This window comes from Pipistrellus hanaki (assembly GCF_964339955.1).
Source record: "Pipistrellus hanaki genome assembly, chromosome: 4".
In the NCBI taxonomy this organism is placed as follows: Eukaryota; Metazoa; Chordata; class Mammalia; order Chiroptera; family Vespertilionidae; genus Pipistrellus; species Pipistrellus hanaki.
Genome location: NC_140506.1, coordinates 9,181,223 through 9,199,348, shown reverse-complemented (window position 1 = coordinate 9,199,348; position 18,126 = coordinate 9,181,223). Strand labels below are relative to the sequence as shown.

The following is an 18,126-nucleotide window of genomic DNA, read 5'->3' as shown; positions in this document are numbered from 1 at the left end:
CTTGCCTTGTGTGACCCCAGCGTTAACAAGATAGTGTACTGTGTAGATGGAGATTAATTTTCTTACAGACTGGGTCTCTTTGAGCCTCAATAAGATCCGCTGAGGAAGGACACAGGATGTTAAAGAAAAGAATGGTATGTACTCTAGGACTTCACAGTGCTTATGTTCTGGGCAGATAATCGTGAATGGAAAATTCCAGGCAAGCTAAATTAGGGGGAATGACTCTACTTGAGCCAATGCATTCTGAAAGTGCCATTGTGCATCTTGGGCTTTTATTACAGAATATATTCTTGCTTGAGCAACCAGCAAAGTAAATTTTAAAACTTGATCATGACCCCTCCCTTCAAAATCTGAAGTTTATCCAGTAAAAGTTTACAGTTGCACAAAACCTTGGGTGTTATTAAGTTTCTTAACTATGTGTTGTGTCAAATCTTAAATTTGCCTTTTGTATGTCTTCCCAAAGCAGTAACGAGAGTTTTTCTGAGAAGATGAGAACTGATGGTGTATGGTGCGTTAAAAGGAAGAGAACTGTGTAGTATTGCTACAAGTCCTAGCTTGGGTCTGGTTTTCAGAGCCCTTGGCAATCACTCATTTGTCCTAATGCCCATGTTTTTGTGTGGATGGAGACGTACCTTGAAGGTTTGCTGGAGGGCGTGTATTCTTTTAGGAAAAAAACAAATCAGCATCCCTGCCTTCCTTAGTTGGGACTTCTTTGAACCAAGCCCTTGTGTCTCTAAACATGTGAAGAGAAGAGAAACTGGTAATAATTGGTCTTGGTTACATTTTCAGGTAACAATCTGAGATTTTTCTCAGGGACCACAGGAATGAATAAGAAGCGTAATACCTGAAAGCTGAAGATAGCCACAGATGTTTATATGGAATTCCCTATTTTCAAAATATGTTTAGGGTATTGGAAACACCTAAGAATAAACCTAACTCCCACCTGCTTCTGAATGAGAAGTCCACAGTGATATCAAAAGAGTGAAAACGAGACAGACAAATGGCATCAGGGGAGGGGAGGTTTCATTTCCAGCCCAGGGGACAACATTTCAGAACGATGTCTTGGATTGAAGGTTCAGTGCTTTGCATTTGCTGTGTCCTTGGTCCGCTTGTGCCGGAACCAAATGTCGGAGGCCTGAGCAGCCAGGGAGAAGAAGGAACTTCACAGAAAAGAAAGAAGTGATTATTCTGTGAAAAAGAAGGCCCTCCGAGGTTTGACTCTGCCAGTGAGTCTGAAGGAGTGGGTATGCCATTCTCACAAAAGGTCCTCATTGGTAACGTAGGGCATTGCCAGGAATGGGACTAGAATTTGCTAAAACAGCACCGAGGAGAGGATGCAATTGTGAAAGGTATCAGAGTAGAACTTGCTTTTGAAATCAGAGCTTCAGAATCGCTACATTTTTAACTGAGGAAATGAAAATCTTTGAAAAAAAGCTAATCATTAAATAAACAAAACAAAAATGATTCAAACAGATATTAAGTCCTGAGACGTCGTGTTCTAGACGTGCACTATCCCTCTGACACGTTCCCTTGTTTTATTTCCTGTAGCAAGTGCCATTGTTGGAGTATAGTTGGGTAAGGTTTCCTATGCCCTTCCTACAATGTGAGTTCCATGAGAGTAAGGAACTCATCTTGCACCTGAGACACCTAGAATGATACCTGACACCTTGAGACCACAATATAAAGTTCTTAGATGACCCTTGCTGGTTTGGATCAGTGGATAGAGTGTCAGCCTGCAGACTGAAAGGTCCCAGGTTTGATTCTGGTCAAGGGCCTGTACCTTGGTTGTGGGCACATCCCCAGTAGGGGGTGTGCAGGAGGCAGCTGATCGATGTTTCTCTCTCATCGATGTTTCTAACTCTCTATCCTTCTCCCTTCCTCTCTGTAAAAATTCAATAAAATATATTTTTAAAAATAATAATAAAGTTCTGTGATGGAGGAACAAAGTCCCATCTGAGCTGAGCTGTGAAACTGAACAGCAGTGTGCCAGGTAAACACTGGGACAGGAATGGCAAGTGGAAGGAGAGAAATAGCATGGAGCCACTTTGGCTTCTTCACCTCACGAAGCCCACTGATGATGATGGCCTGTGATTATCTAGCTCATCCCGAAGTAAAGCACGACCCTCACTGTGCAGTTGGAAAGTCGATTTTCCCTTCTGTTATGGGTAGAAACTTCTGGAAGTCCCGCTCAGACAGTGAGAGATTGAAGGTTGACCTAGATTGTTTTTTCCACCTGAAATGGGCCCATCACTCTTATCGGGCACAGGAAGGAAGGAAGACACTTAGGAGAGATAAAGAAATCTCCATCTCCAAACGAATGAGCGTGCCATCAAATGGTTCAAAGACTTGACTTAATGGTGTGCTTTGAAGGTCCCCTCTGCAGAGGAACCGCCATCTGGCCGGCATTGCGGCCTTCCCAGACTAATGTGCCTGGTCCATGATGAAGCACCAGCTCCCGGCTGCGAAATTAAAGCAGCGTTCGGCGGCTCTCAGCGAGAAGCTGCCGCTTGATGTGTTCTGTAAACTGGGTTCTGCGGGAGCCAAGGGGAAGGGCTGGCGGAGTTGGGAAACGCAGTCGGACTTGTTAACACAAGCGTTTCTTGCACAGATGCTCAGGCTCCGAGCTGGGCTGTGGATGGCTGGGCTCCTGCGTAGCTATCAACTGGATGTATTTCTGTTTCGGTTCCTTTTAATTTTCGTCTTTGCAGCAATATATTCGAATGCGGTCTGCTTCCTCACAGACATCTTGCAAATGTTTGTTGGGGAAGAAAGGGCTTTTGGTGGGATAAAGTAGTCTCTCTTCTTTACTGGGAACATTTTCATCCGCCCGAGACAATACCAGGAAGGTGGGTGGGGGTCCTGCTGGGATAAGAGTGAACTCACAGGGACTGGGGTTTGAACGATGGCCCTATTACCAACTAGTTATTTAGCTTTAAGTAGGTTAATCGGATTCTTTTAGCTGAGTGCAGCAGTCTGTTAAAAAAAAACAAACGATAATTCTCACCCTGCAGGGCGGTTGTAAGGAATAAATAATTATATATGTATGTCTGCGTGGGTGTTTATGTGAATAATGCCAGACTAGCTTTGGTAAAGTGGATGCAGGCACAAATCAAGCATTCATTAGCTGCAGTAGTCTATTCCTCTGCGGGCATGTCCACAAACACCTATGTGTCTGTTTAGTAAATATTCGCCTGAGGGTGGTGTGCTCAGAGCCATTGGCCCTGTCTTTCAACTTCTTTCCATCCTTTCAAGATCTATGATAACTCTGAAAAATATCCCTCTCCAGTGAAATTCTCTAGGTAGATCTCATAGTCATAGCTGATGGATAGATGGTAACATTTTCACAGGTGCAAACACTTTTCTCTCCTCTCCTAACTTTCTGCCTTGAACTACTCTTCCAATGTACTCCTCCAATAAGCCTGCTCTGAACCTCTAGGCTGGCCCTTGCTCTCATGCACTGCCTCCTCTCTCTAGACTCTAGCATTCTCAGTTATTCTCTTTTTTAAAGTATATTACAATGAAATCATCTGTGCTTGCCTACTGGACTGAATCTTCTTAAACTTTGTAATTTTGGTCCCTCGTTCAGGGCTTTGTAGGTCTTCTATGATGTGGGTCACAATAACCACACACACACATATCCAGGCCCATAAACAAAATGTTCTGTTTCTCATTCATCATTTGCTTCCCCATTCCATATCGACAGCATACTATAATTGATCTATTGGCATAAAAACCATTTTCAACATTACACTGTATGTGGATGATGTTATGATTAATGTAGTCATCAACTAAATATGAACATTCCATGCTTTGATTAATGTTTCTTATTCAACGAGCTTTATGGAGACTTTATATGCCAGTCACTGTGTCCTATAACCAGTATGTCTTCAAGACAGTAACCATGTAGGAAGTCAAGTAGACACACAGATCATGACAACTCAATGCATTAGAAGCATAAGATAGAATCACAGCAACTTAAGATCTAGGAATCTGTCCATAAAAAAATATCCTCTCTGAAGGAGGTGACACCTAGCCTTAGCTCTGATGGCTGAGTAGGAGGCAGTGGAAGAGGGGACTTTCGTTGGATGAGCATTCCAGATGGAAGGAGCAGTGAGTGTCAAAGCAGAGGTCCGGGAAAGTGTGTTGGTTTGGGGAAATGCACACACAGCACTCTGCATGTTTGGAATGTGGTGTGGGAGGAAGGCAGGATCACTGGGGAGACAGTGAATCCAGGTCTGTGTCTTTGCAAGAAATTAGGATTCCTTCCTGCTGGTAATGGGCAAGGACTGAAGGTTTTCATTATGAGGAATGGAATGAGCAAATGTATGTTCAGGAATAAGTGTTCTCACACAGGGAGGCACCTGTATAAGCAAATAGGCAGGAGGGTCTTAAAACAACCCAGATATGAAGTTATGACAATTAAATCTAAACCCCCGCAAAAGATTAGAAAAGATACCGATGGAGAAGGATCCACTCCATTTATAGTCCAGCTACTTATGGAGAGTAAGAGGAAGGGAGGGTTCTCTTTTGTTGAATGCAATGCCATTTAGCATGATAGGGAAGATAGATAAAGCAAGTTTGCAAGGATAAAGGTGAGAGGAAATAAGAGATGACTTGGGTCTTGGGCTTGCTAGACTATACATTCTAAGAATGCAAGGGTCATACACATTTTGATTACAAGTACATCACCAGCATCTGCCACAATTGCAGTTGTTCAATGCATATATTTGTCCGGTAGCTCTTTGTGGAATTCATGAATGAGAGCCTGTGGGACAGGCAGCTTACAGATGTCCAGGAGCAAAAATGCTCTGTTTGCAGGATGAAGATTAACATGACTCTGGTTCACAATTCATAGGAAAATTAATTTTCCTTTGGAAAGCTGGCACGAGCGCAAGAGTAGTAAAGGTGATCCTCTAGCCTCATAAATAGGAATTCTCACAAAATTGTAAGATTCCATCTTTGTTTCTTCTATAACTGACTTATTTTTCGCCCAATTTAGTCTACTACTTCCCAGCCCTTTGGAACCAGATCCGAGAGGGAAATAAGCCCTATTGTCTTGAAGTACATTACAAGTAATATACTGATTTAGCACCTATGCATCTAGACTGGTACTGCTGATGTACCAGCCTTGTGAGAATCCAGAATATCACACTGAAATGATTTTCTGTGTGTTGTGGTCCAGATGAGGAGCCCTAGCTGAGAAAGTCCTCCCTCCTCCTCCAGTATTAGAACAATCTAAAGGGCAACTATGTGGAAGAGGAAGAAATCCATTTAAACCATATTTTTTTTTTTTTGTAAACAACCAGAGAGTAAATATTCTAGGCTTTGTGGGCCATGTGTGGTCTCCACCACATATGTCTTTTTATATTTATGTTTTAGAAACCTTAAATATGTTGAAACCATTCTTAGCTCAGTACAAAAAGCAGGAAAAAATGTGTTGGTTTGATTTGTCTGTAGGACTGTTGATAGAACCTTATTTCAAAATTAGTCTTTTCTCCAAATTTAGCTCATTCTGAATGAGATAATACAAGCAGAAATATTCTTTAAGATATTTCCCTCTTCATTGTTATCCCTTAATACATTTTATTTCTATTAACTGTGCTATTAGCCAAATTAATTACTAATTTGGATTATTGTTTTTTGTTTGTTTTTTTTAAAATATTTTAATTGATTTTATAGAAGAAGGGAGAGAGAGAGATAGAAACATCAATGATGAGAGAGAATCATTGATTGGCTGCCTCCTACATGCCCCACACTGGGGATCAAACCCACAACCCAGGCATGTCCCCTGACCGGGTATCGAACCGTGATTTCCTGGTTTACAGGTTTACACTCAACCACTGGGCCATGCTGGCCCAGCTGGATTATTGTTTCTTATTCATACTAGTATACTATATACTTGAGACTCTACACAAACTGAAGTTCTGACTCACAGGCCAGATATCTCTGGTGATTTTTTAAAAATGTCTAGGTTCACAATCGCAGATGCCTCATCACCTTTCAAGTTCTTTTGACATTTCTTTTACAGTGATTCTTCAAAAGAACACTTCTGTTCTGGGTGCTAAGCTTTATATCAGACAACTCCCCGTCACCTTGTACCCAAAATTATTTCCAAACCTTTCCAAACCTTTGTATTTTAACTGCTAAGAACCTCCCTCTCAGTTCATTTTACAAGCCAACAGTGAATTGATATTCTTGTGTCATAAAACAAAAGACTTGAAGAAGAACACATTTACCGTCTAGGGAGAGAGAGATGGAGTGCCTTTCCCATATACAGCGCGATACTTAAAGGGCTAGAACACCCACTGCGTTCCACATGACCTCCTTTCCTCAGAGGCACAAACTCCCTCCTGAAGAGCCTTGCAATGAGTGACATGGTAGATCAAGACCAGGCTGCTTATTCCTGGAGGAATATTCGTTATGCCTCTTCAAATGTCTGAGACTCTGAGGCTGCTGTTCTTATGATTCCATAAAACCCCTTCCCAAACTCTTCTCTGAGCCTATGATCAGGATCCTATTTCACTGATATCTTCCTCCCCCCACTCCCTCTTTTCCTGTTCTCTCCATCCTCAAGGCGAAGCAATGCAATTTCTACACTTCCCTCAGAGCCTAACCACGCCAGGCCCTTCATGCCACCACACATGTACAGAACTATACTTTGATAAATGCTGTATTATCTGGACTTCAAGATTTTAATCAACATTCAAGTCACTAGCAGGCAGTTTAGCTTTGAAATTATTCTCTCTCTCTCTCTCTCTCTCTCTCTCTCTCTCTCTCTCTATATATATATATATATATATATATATATATATTAGGCTTGAATTTTTAATAAATTGTAAATTCTGTGAGACAGGATCAGTCAGTGTGCTCTCATTAATTTTGTATCCTCATATTTTCTTCCAAGGTGTTGGTTACAGTAAAACCATTTGTTGACTTAAATTCAAATTGTCACTTAATTTCCATTTCTTTTTGTCACCTTTTCCTGATTTAAAAAAGGAAACCTGGTGTAGATGTAGGTCTGGCAGCTACAACTTTTTATTTACACACACAAAAATAAGTCTCTCCTTGGCATCACCTAAGAGCCAGGTAGAAATGCAGTCTCAGGCCCCATTCCAGACTTACGTTCTATATCCTAATCTGTTTTTAGCAACATACCCAGGTGATTCTGATGCATATTAAAGTGTGGGAAATACTGCACTGAAGAATCCAGTCTGAATCAGTTGAGCATTAACTTTTACATTAAATAAACCAAGGAAATGTCTGCTTAAATATCCATTTTATTATTCATGCAGGAATGTGCATACGTATGTGTGTAATGAAGAAAAAGAGAAAGCCAGAGAAAATCTGAGGAGACTTTTTTTTTTTCTGTATTAGACTCACCTCAGAAATATCTAGTGAATATATTTTCTATTTAGACTATTATTTCTGCTGTACTTTCCTTTTTCATTTTGGGTAAACATATTAAACCACATAGGAAAACAAAGCTGTCATGATATTACTTCAGAATACGCACACACACACACACACACACACACACACACACACTTGAGGTATCTAAGAGCTGAATTCCTTTGATGAATTTTTTAAAAGCTGGCTGCTATTTAAAGGCATTTATAATTCAAAGTGTTTGATTAACTTTTAAAGAGTTGAGTGTTGGTACACTTAAAATCAAAAGGAAAGGCTTGTAGTAGTCTGGTGAATTTTTAGAGTTGGAGAGAAGTAGGAAAACCATGCTCTTAACCTTCTTAGCTTTGATATTTTTGTATGATTTCTGTTCCAGTTGCTTAACAGGTCCTCTTTAATCTTCTTTTTATCACATGGCTAGCATGGGGCTAGCAATGTTTCCTACCTGCTCAAAAGGTATTCTTAGAACCCTGGGGAGGGAGGGATGTATGGGGGTGGGGGCAATGTTAAAATATGTACACAGATAATAATTTAATAATAAATAAATAAATAATATATATATATATATTTAAAAATAATAATAATAAATAAAATGTGTGTCCCAAAACTAAAAAAAAATTCCTGGGATAGCCCACTGAGTATTTTAACTTGCCAAGGACGAGCCCTATAATTATATAGTAGATAACAGTTTATAGATAGTAGTGTGTAAAGGTGATCATATGTAGACATTAGACACTTGAAGAAGCCACAATGGAATTTTAAGACACAGACCTCCTAAGGAAGGGAAAGGGATGAGAGGTTAAGGAGTGGAATGTATAAACCTTAATGGAGACATTTGCATATCCAACAATATCAAACAGTGATGTATTGAGCAAATTCATATTCTATAATAGATAAATGATAAGAGCAATGTGACTTCTGGTGGATAGGGTCAAAACTCCTCAAAATGAGCCTAAGCCGGTTTGGCTCAGTGGTAGAGCGTCTGTCTGCGGACTGAAAGGTCCCAGGTTTGATTCCAGTCAAGGGCATGTACCGTGGTTGCAGGCACATCCCCGGTAGGGGGTGTGCAAGAGGCAGCTGGTCGATGTTTCTCTCTCATCGACGTTTCTAGCTCTCTATCTCTCTCCCTTTCTCTATGTTAAAAAATCAATAAAATATATATTTAAAAAAACAAACAAAAAAAAAAAACTCCTCAAAATGATATGGCTATTTGGATTGTTGTATTCAGATGTGAGCACCTCATTTTATGAAGAATATTTCCATCCTGATATGTCATTCTGCTTTACATTTATTGATTAATTCATTCCTCACTAACCCCCTTACCAGCCTGGTCATAGGCAGCCATCTTGTGAAGGTGTTTCCATCAGGCCAGCTTGCTCCCTCTCCAATCCAGGACCCCTCAGGGGATGTCTGACTGCCGGTTTAGGCCATATCCCAAGGATCTGGCCTAAACCAGCAGCCGGACATGCCTCTCACAATCCTAGACAACTAGCTCCTAATCTCTCACCTACCTGCCTGCCTGATTTCCTCTAACTGCCCCCTGCTGCAGGCCTGATTGCCCCTCACTGCCTTTGTGTGCCAGCCTGATTGCCACTAACTGCCCCCTGCCAGCCTGGTCGCCTATTATTGCCCCCACTCCTGGCCTAGTCACCCCTAACATCCCCCTCTGCTGCCCTGCTCGCCTCTCATGGCCTCCCTGTCAGCCCAGTTACATATTATTGCCCCCCCTGCTGCCCTGGTCACCCCCAACTGCCCCCCTCTATCACCCCGGTCGCCCCTCAGGCCTCCCCTTCTCCCCCCGCCCCCACTGCCAGCCTGGTTGCCCCACACAGCCTATTGTTTAGTCATTTGGTCATAACTCACTAACTCCCCTGCCAGCCTGTCCTAAGCAGCCATCTTGTGAGGGTTAATTTGCATATTACCTCTTTATTATATAGGATATTTTGGGAAGCTAAGTTTCAATGAAGAGTTCTCCCTAGAAGTTATTTAAATATGATACCCTCAGTGCATATGGAATAAAAAATGTATACTAATCTTATTGGAAATATAGGAACTACATAAGGCATGCCTGTAATGTATTCCACTGATGCAGTTTTGCTTCATTATACGACTTTCTAAGCCAACGTTTGGGCTCATTTTGGTTTCTTTCTATATGTTACCATTTGCTTTATGCTTTGGAAAGGAATCAGGCTCAGAGCACATCTGGCTCTGGCTGGCCTAGTGTGTGGGTTCTTAACTTTGTACAAGAATGATTTTACAATATGAGTCCAGATGATTTTGAGAATATATTTATTAAAGGTGGCGATCGTAAAATAAAGGAAGGGATTATGATAGAATAGGTAACAGGAGAGAGCAGAAGTGGTGCTCTGCTTTGGCTCTCTAGAAACATTATAGGAAAGAAGTGAGCCAGGCTAGGCTGCATGGACTCACTGAGAAATGTTGCAGAGGCAGAAGTGAGCCAAGGCGGGGCTGCTGTTAGCTCAGTGAGAAGTCCAAGGAAAGGGGTCCTCAGAGACAGGTTCAGGGGGTTAGCCTAGGCTGAGATGCCACTGCCTGCTGCTCCCCAGGTTGCAAGTATCACCAAGACTCGTAGAGTTTAAGAGAAAAGGAAGTGCAATACACTAAAAAAAAGGAGTTACCAGGGGACTTGCTTCAAGAGGATGCATACACTGTGTCCTTGGTCTAAGGGCTTTTATCTGGAGGTCTCCGGAAAGGATCTCAATATTATATTTATCAGCCTTCCCAGGTATGTCCTTTCAACATCACGGTGTCTATTAAAATGAATTGATTTTTTCAAAGTAGGGACCCGTTAGTCATTGCAGCTGGTTCTGATGTCAGCCATGGCATCACTTCATCTGTCTTTGCTCTTCTCTGGGCCTGAATCTGAAAAACAACTGAGGCCTACATGATAGCTCTGGGGCGTACTGCTCAAGGGAGCGGTCAAGCTAGGACTTCTACGGGGTTCCTGGGAGGCTCTCTCTGGCCTCCATTTCTCCTCGAAGGGGGCTCTAAAACCACGACTAGCAATAATCCAGGGGAGGAAAGGTCAGGGGAGGGTCCGAACGACATATAAAAGTCAGGGTGTCTAAACCTCATGACCAGTGAAAATGCACTGAGGGAGGAACGGTCACCCTGGAAGCAAAGTTCTTGTTTCCTCAGTTTTGCCATTTGCTAGGCACTCAGGGATTTCTACCGCAGGGACCTGTATCTGGCTGTAAATTGCTCAACCAGTTTGCTCAGCTGTCTCTCTCCCCAACCCACGTGCCAAGGAATTTTCCTAGTTTTTACCATTCTGCCTCCCTTCCAGAATTCATTAAAAAAAAAACACACACCTCTACCTCAGCATGGCTTCTTCCTGTTTTCAACTCTATTGTGCATTTAGTATTCCCTTCCTGCATCTTTTTTTGTTGTTGTTGTTATTTCAAGGGGAATGGAATGGGGACCTGAGGAAAGATAAATATGTCTCAGCATCACCTTTGAGCCAAAAGCTTCAATTGTTTAAAAAAAGAAGATGAATATTTTAAGATTGAGTGTTGGCAATTGGATGCTTTTAATTATCAAAAGGGATTAGTTGATAAAACAGAAGAAGCTGCTAATCATTGGTTTCTCACACCAGGCGATTCTACCTTTAATTTGGGGAAGCCGTAATGGCCTCGAAAAGAAAATGACCGAACAAACCTGTCCTTCTTGTTTTTCTAGAGATTTGCCTGCTGACCAAGGGACGCCGCACTGCCAGTGTTCGAGCTGACACGTACTGTCGTCTTTATTCACTTTCTGTGGACAACTTCAACGAGGTCCTGGAGGAATATCCGATGATGAGAAGAGCCTTTGAGACCGTGGCCATTGACCGACTAGATCGGATAGGTACTCTCTTTGGCATTGTCTTCTTTATGCACAGTTCAGTCTTAATCTAGTGGGCTGACATATTTGCAGTCATCAGTCCCAGATGATACTTCACAGATGGATTGTTCAATCACATAGAAGTAGCAACTAGCGGTAGCCCTATTTCTAGAAAGATCTGAGGCTCTAGCTTTCTCTCTTCAGTGTTCCAGGTTTACTTATTCATCTCTATTTTTACTAGCTAAGCAATCCGATTTCCCCAGTGATGCCAATACAATTTGAATTTTCAGGTAAAAAGCAATGATAAAAATTCTACATAGCATTAAAATAGAATTTAAAATGCCAATGTCTGTGTCTACATTACAAACCAAAGTGACCATAAGGATTTTTTTTTTAAGGTTCAACTTCACATTTTATCCTTATATTAAGAAATGAGAACTTGTGTTAAATAACTGTCTCAGTAGAAACTTCTGGAAATATTTGTAATGCAGACTAAAACAGAAAAAAAAGAAAAAAAAAAGAAAAAAAAAACATTGCTAGAAATGTCCTACATAGATGCTTTACTTTGCAAATATCAATTTATTTTAGTCTGCTCTGAAATAAAAGTGTATAAATTAGCCTTACTAGTTACACTAGTTTAAAGAGTTGAATACTTGCCATAGTCAAGTTACATTAGATCGGCTTGCAGTTAACTTCCCAAGACCTGCTGGGACACTGTGACATCAGCAGTATGCATTCATTTACACACCCAGATCATCCTCCCCAACCTACCATGCTCTGCCCCTTTTCTCTGCTTAACTCTACTAGTCTTCCTCTCTCAGTTTAGACACCCCACCTCCTGATAGGCTGAGTACCCAGGTATGTTCTCCCATGTTCCTGGGGAGTTCCTCCATCACAGCACTGCTTTTAGCGTTGCAATGGCACTAGAGATGCTAAGCTTTGTAACTGCAGAGATCCTGTCTAATTCCCTGTTGCATTCACAGTACCTGGGGCACAGTGAGTTTTACTGACGAGAGGTAGGGAGGGTTGAAGGAATCGATGAACTTAAGGGAGATGGGGTTGGGATCACTTGAAAGTAAGCAAAGAGGTATTGCAATTGCTTCACTCTTATTAAGGTAAGGACTTGTGGTTGATGTATGGGTATGTGAGCTTTTCTGCTGCATTTCACACCTTTCCTTCCACCAATGTTAGTAGGATATCAGATTGCATAAGGATCTGAAATTAGGTCAGGAGAAAAAAGATAGCATTTGGGTATTACCATTAGACTTAACACATACCTTAGAGACTCACAATGACAGTGCAGAGATTTAACCGGGCAGAGTGCCCATCAAGGAAGTGAGTACTCCTCCAAGCAACTTTACTTAACTTCTCTCATTGTGATGCATAAACGTTCATGGAGAACTAGAGACTAATGTCTGGACATATAAATTATTTTCCTAAACCAGTTCCACATCTTTAAAGAAAGCATTAAAATTAGGTTATTTCCATAGGAAATATCTCTTTATCTGATACAGCTTCCTTCTCCTCTAATTTACTGCAGTTTATGTTTATAAAAGAGGTTTGCATGAAATGGATCCTAATTAACAGTATAGGCAATGAAATTGCTACGGTAGTAAACTCCGAACATTTGCATTTTTAATCCTTATAAAATTCTAACAGTACAATAAAAGTTATAGTATTTTTTCCACAAGGTCACAGATATTAGATTATGAAATGTCACAAAGAAATGCAATCCTTATCAAATATCATCATTTCTCATAAATGTATATTATAATTAGTTAAGGAAATATGCTAAATAGTATGCTAATCTAGAGGTGTTTGTTCTTTGAGAAGTTAGGACAATTCTGAAAGGAGAGAGAGGTAGCTATCCTTTCTGTCAGTCATTTAAAATGATCGCAACCTGAAACTAATAGCATGTGTATGTCAGTTGTACATCAATAAGATCAAAAACAAAATAAAATAAAAATGATTGTTTTTCTCAGCATCGAGTAAATTTTAGCATATACTTACATTCAAAAATATTTCTTGTCCCTTTAGATGTCATACTTTATGACACTTAAGTGATTTGGCAAATTGATTCCCTTTTTAGTTACCATGTTCACCTGGGTATGAATGATGTCATGGAAAGTCACTGATTTCCCCCCTTTTTCATCAGCCTACTCCTGGTGCTAGCAGTTATTCTGCCCCAGAATGCCTGCTAACTGCAGAGCCCTGGGGAGACCGTGGCAGGAAGGAGGGGGGATGGTTATGGTGACGGAGTTCTGGAGCGAGCTGAGAGCCCACCACCTGCTAGACCCTCCCAGCCTTTCAGAAGAGGAAGACTGTGACATGGTCCTCGATGAGGGCCGCGGAGAAACCCTCCGGGGAAATTAGCTGTTACAGTGTCAAAACCTGGACCCCACGTCTGCTCATCCTGATTTCAGGGGGAGAGTACAGATGGAGCTCCCCGTGTTTTAAAGCCCCAGAGATGAGATTGCTATGCAGGTAGGGTAGAGAATCACTGGAGTGGGACACGGGTCAAAATCAAAGTCCTTCGCTTCTCAGACTTGCATGTAGGGAGCCCAGTAGAATGCCGCTTCTGGCTGAGCAGTGGCTGAGGCCCGGGACTGGGGTCCAGCATTCCCGGGAGACAGGTGCATCTGGTTAGCTGAGGATGACCCATCTATGTCCCATTTGCTGTTTCCCCTTCCCAGCCCTGTGACTCAGGAGCCCCATTTTCTTGGGCATTGTCTTCACTCTCCTCCCTCTGCCTCAGGGCAATGGGTGTGGGCACGCCTCAAAGAGGGAGGTGAATAGAACAGACCTACCCAAGGCCTCCTGCAGGGTAGGGTGCCTGTCACATGGTAGGCGATCCACTGTCCTGTCTCTGAAAAGAAGCGCATTCAACTCATATCTTAATTAAGGTGACCAGATGTCCCGCTTTTGGCAGGACGGTCTCGATTTTTAACAAATTGATGAAAATCGGGACGTCTGGTCACCTTAATCTTGATTCCAGGCCCATCCTGGCCCAAACGCTCTTTCTTCCCGGCTCTGCACCGGAGCCCGCATGTCCATCTCCCCATTTCTTCTGCAAGATGGCTTTGGCCACATAACGGTTTTTTCAACTTGACCTGGATGGGAGGTGGGACTGTCCCAGGATGATGCAGGAAGCACCCAGGGCAGGACCAGGCTTCTGATGATGAAGGTGAGTAACGGGGCTTGTTCGGAGCCTCCCCCAGGGCACACTGACAGACTTGCTTTCAGGAGCCACTGTCCCCCGCCCCCAGACCCCAGAGTTGCCACCTGTCGTGGGTGGGCATTCTAAGCGCTTATTTCTCTCTCGCTGACAGGCAAGAAAAACTCAATTCTCCTGCAAAAGTTCCAGAAGGATCTTAACACTGGTGTTTTCAACAACCAGGAGAACGAGATCCTGAAGCAGATCGTGAAGCACGACCGGGAGATGGTGCAGGCCATCGCGCCTCCTCCGCTGGGCTACCCTCAGACTCCGGGACCCCCGAACAACGCCGCGCCCGCCTCCCGCCTGCGGACCCAGTCGCCGCCCGTGTACCCCGCGACCAGCCGGCCCCCTAGCAGCCTGCACTCCCCGAGCCCGGGCGCGCAGCCCCCGCAGCCCGCCGCCGTCCTCTCGCCCTGCTCCTACACCGCGGCCGTCTGCAGCCCGCCCGTCCAGAGCCCGCTGGCCGCCGCCCGGACTTTCCACTACGCCTCCCCGACGGCGTCCCAGCTGTCCCTGGTGCACCCGCCCGCCCCGGCCCCGCAGCCCCAGCCTCTGCAGCAGCCCCCGCAGCAGCCCCCGCAGCCCCTGCAGCCCAGCGGCAGCTCCACGCCCAAAGCCGACGTGCACAAGAGCACGCAGGCCCTGCACAACGCCAGCCTGAGCCGGGAGGTCAGGCCCCTCTCGGCCTCGCAGCCCTCGCTGCCCCACGAGGCGTCGTCCACCCCGATTTCCAGACCGCACCCCACCGTGGGCGAGTCCCTGGCCTCCATCCCCCAGCCCGCGCCGGCCGTCCACCCCGGCGGGAGCCTGCAGGCGGCGGGCAGGGGCACCGTCCCCCAGAGGGTCACCCTGTTCCGACAGATGTCCTCCGGAGCCATCCCGCCGCCCCGAGGGGTCCCGCCCGCACCCCCTCCGCCGGCGGCGGCCCCGCTTCCAAAGGAGCCTTCCTCAGTCTTAAAAACAGACCCAGAGGCCGAAAAGCCAAGGTTTTCTTCGAATTTATGATCCCTGCCTGACGGTTCACACAGACTCGAATAAACCACCCACCGAGGACATTCTCAGATCTTATTTTATTCTATCTCCCGACACATCCCTATAGCCTATGATGAAGAGATATTTTAGACAGCTCTGGCCTACACGCAAAATGTAAAATATATAAATATATATAAATATATATATACATATACTATTAAATATATATATATATATCTAAAATCCCAAGGGAAACTCAAAGACTTGTTTAGCATTCAGTGTTATATATGTCTTCCTTGCTTTCAATCATTAAAAGAGAATTTAAAATGTTGTTGTAAGATTATTTATTTTTTAACCTGCTTTTTTTCCTGAATTCCTTCGATATGTCTATTTCTCTATTTTAGGAAGAGTTCTGGGATTCGAGGCAAACAAAACCCTGATTTTTAAAGGGAAAGCTCAAAAGAGCTACTGATTGGCACCAATCAACACCTCCTTCATTAGCTGTGTCTCTGCATCTAAATTGTGAATCAGGCGTTATGGAGGGGGAAATAGCAGATCTACATTGCCATTTGGTGCTTTCCGTTTTGACTTAGGTTAAAGAACAGTTGCATATGCTTGGCCACAGTAGGAGATGAGCAGCCAATGTTAGGAGTATCTCTAACCTTAACCATGTTCATTGTTCATTCAGACAGCAGAGGGGATATTTCTCTTCCTGTGTTATTGGACTTTTACCAAGACTCAATCCATGCTAGTTGTAAATAATCTTTTCAGCCCAAATGAAAAATAGCTATTCTGTGCTGAATGAAGGTCAAAGTCATCACTTAAGAATTTAGTTTTATTGTTTCACTTCAAAATCTAGAGTTTTAAATTTTTACAAAACCGAATTGTGACAATTATTCAACTGTAATGCAATGGCTTGAAACCTACAATGTTATTTTAACCTGCAATGTTTTTATGCAAAATTGTATGCTTGACTCTACAAATCGCTTGTATTACACCGAGAACCATCACTTTTCTTCCTTCTTGCCATAATCAAGCATTGGAAAATATCCCTGCATGCTTTTTTTTGGGGGGGGGGGGGTTGGGGGAGGAGGGGAGGGAAGAGGTTAAAAGCAGTCATTGTAGGGAAAGGCTTACAGCATTTCTCCTTTCTGGAAAAATATACCAATTTTATTAACTGCCTATCTTAAAATTCCTATAAGTTTGACTCAGATGGAACTCTATCTTAAGATTAGAAGTGAGGTTTTTGCTTTCTTTCAATATGATTACTATTATTGTTATTATTTAAATAATGACTTGTAAATCACAGCTTGATTTGGAGTTGCCTGTGTGTTCTGTCTTCACTGTAGTTGGTAGCTTACTGTGGTGTTGACTTAAAGAAAGAAATGCTCATAGCAGCAGCATCTCTGTTGGGAACACACGCTCGCTCTATGTATACTGTAACTGAATGGTTAGGAAATCTTAAGGCATATGGTGTTAACATGGGCCTTGGATAGGAAGTGTATTGTCTTAGAGTGCTGAGAAAAGTTTAGACATGGTGACGGAAAGCAGGGGGGAACTGAATGTGAGCATTGTGTGTTTATTTGTCTGTTTCTTTAACTCTTTCAATGATCTGGGAGCATCTTCTCCCTCTGAAGGGAGTCCCTTAGTCATGATTTGTGCCTAATGCATCCCAGGAACGTGGTGGGTGACTGGAACACAATTGGAGGATCCCTGGTTACCACCTTCTATAAATAACCCAACTTGAGAGAATGGCCTAGCGTGGAGGTCTTCAGTATCTTTGGCCCCGGTGACACTTTGAAGAACGTAAGCAAGACCCCACATTCAACGGGGAGGGCCTCCAGATAGACTTGAAGACAGAAAACAAAACAAAAGCAAAAACTCAGACATGGATATCCAGGCTGCCTGTTACGCCTTTTGTGGGAAAAATATCTATAATACCAAAATGAGTCATTGTGTTTAATTTCTGACAGATCCCAGCTTGTGTGGACAACAGTGCTAGTCAATGTAATGTTGTCAGTACCATGCTGGTAACAGAATGGTGTGTCAGGCACGGTGCAAGAAAGGGGTTGTTCTGTCTACCTAGATCCTATGGGAAAGCTGCAAGACCATTTACATATCAGTACAAAACTCCTTTATTTTATTAAAAGATGGAGAGTTAATGTCAATTTATTAAGATCATGTATGGATCCTTTAAATTATTAAAGGTTTACATTTGATAGGACAAATGGGTTTGGTAGTGAAATATTTTTATACAATAGATACATTTTTGGCTTTTTATTTCGAGGACTATTGGGAAATGTGAGCAGGGTTGAATTGTATGTTTTTTCAGTGCAAACAGAACATTTTTATTCTCTTTGTAACAGAATGGATGAAAAGCTAAGGCTTGTATGTTAAACTAACAGTGGTGCAGGGTGAATTATTTACATCTATGTATGAATCTATATACTTAGGTGAAGAGAAAAAAAATGACTCACATTCCTGTAATGTAAAAGCCAATTGCTAGTTGATAAGTGACCTCTTTTCTCTGTACCTAGGTAGCCCATGAGTATGGAGTTTTAATCTGTACAGAAAGAAATGTATTATTGAAAAGATTGGTCTTTCTGCTGCTGGGAAAATAGTAGATAGCTGATTCTTCCAACAACTGTATGATCAGGGATGTGGTAGAGTATTTCTTTTGTCTTTGCTCAAAG

General features: G+C 42.8%; 1 protein-coding gene across 2 annotated transcripts in view; it reads left to right on the top strand.

The window, feature by feature from the left end:
• Positions 1–17,271, top strand: part of HCN1 (hyperpolarization activated cyclic nucleotide gated potassium channel 1) — a 267,988-nt gene extending 250,717 nt beyond the window's left edge. For both annotated transcript variants that reach the window (XM_084881672.1, XM_084881671.1), the window contains 2 exons: positions 11,104–11,268; positions 14,574–17,271. In XM_084881672.1, the coding sequence (XP_084737798.1) occupies positions 11,104–11,268; positions 14,574–15,466 (1,058 nt within the window). In that variant the 3' untranslated portion in view covers positions 15,467–17,271. The remainder of the gene's footprint in view (positions 1–11,103; positions 11,269–14,573) is intronic.
• Positions 17,272–18,126: the final 855 nt, after the last annotated feature.